This window comes from Plecotus auritus (assembly GCF_963455305.1).
Source record: "Plecotus auritus genome assembly, chromosome: 9".
Lineage (NCBI taxonomy): Eukaryota > Metazoa > Chordata > Mammalia > Chiroptera > Vespertilionidae > Plecotus > Plecotus auritus.
The window spans coordinates 61,174,124-61,175,258 of record NC_137783.1 but is presented as its reverse complement, the minus strand read 5'-3'; the positions used below and the strand labels follow the sequence as shown (position 1 = coordinate 61,175,258).

The 1,135-nt window shown below is 56.9% G+C and overlaps 1 protein-coding gene across 1 annotated transcript; it reads left to right on the top strand.

Annotated features, from left to right (window-relative positions):
* Nucleotides 1–319: 319 nt before the first annotated feature.
* On the top strand, nt 320–1,135 carry ZNF488 (zinc finger protein 488; the record flags this gene model as incomplete). Its single annotated transcript, XM_080640566.1, has 1 exon — nt 320–1,135. The coding sequence occupies one exon, from the start codon at nt 320–322 to the stop codon at nt 1,133–1,135; it is 816 nt and encodes a 271-aa protein (XP_080496692.1).

The window sequence follows — 1,135 nt, the reverse complement described above, 5'->3', positions numbered from 1 at the left end:
GATGCTGACAGGTGTGGAAACAGTACTGAGTCACGCCTCTGGGTGGCAGCATTGTGCAGTATTGTCCTTCCCTGATGGAGAACTGGAGGTGAAAGCAGGTGGCATAAAGCTCTGAGACAGGGTGAGTGTGGCATCTATAGTAGTCGGGATTCTTTGGATGCAAACAGCTGCCTGTTGCTTCCTCTCTCTGCAGAGGCCTGTGGTCCAAGTGTGGCTGGCTCACCCATCTGGGAGCTCTCCAATCTCATAGCTCTTCCCTGAAGACCACAACTGTGGGAGTATCCACCTTGCTGAGCTGTCCCAGGTCCCACTAGTCAACATGGATGCTGGAAAGGGGGTCCTGCAAATCCGGAGCTACAAGCCAGAGGGAAAAGCACTGGCCCAGATGGTGCACTGGGAACAAGAGCAGAGCACCTTCATGGAGATGCCTCATCTCAAGAAGAGGCTGCAGGGCATGTGGGCCAAGGAGAGGGAGCATGATGACTTCACAGGTCAGCCCGGCCCTCGGCAGCTGACGCAGGGCATCTCTAGGGACCCAGCTGGCAGCACAGTCTTCTCCGCGTGGCCCAGCAGAGCTGGAAGGGAGCAGAGAAGTGCCTTCCGCAAACCAGCCAGGTGTCCATCAGGGAGACCTAGGTCAGCCTCTCCCTTCCAGGCAGGCAGACCTGCAGATGCTCGGGGGAAGCTGTTGGGGCCCATCCGAATAGCAGACATCCCTTGCTGGGCTAGACTTTCCAACTCTAAGGTTTCGGTGAATGATTTCTGGAACCTGCAGATGCTGCCACAAAATGCTGCTCACGGCAATGTTGTTCTGGGTGCCCCCACGCTGTGGCTAACGCATGCCATGGTGCAAATACCCACAGCCTCATCTTCCTCCTCGGTCTCTTGGGCCCTCCTGCCATCCGCGTTCACTTCCCTGGGCTTGTCCACCCAGAACTGGTGCGCAAAGTGCAACCTCTCCTTTCGCCTGACCTCTGACCTGGTTTCTCATATGCGGTCCCACCACCGAAAAGAACATGCAGGGCCTGGCCTGCATTCTGAGAAGCTGAGAGACAAAGCACTCACATGCCCCCTCTGCCTGGAGTACTTCCGGGAGCGCCACCATCTCTCCCGTCACATGACTTCTCACTGCTGA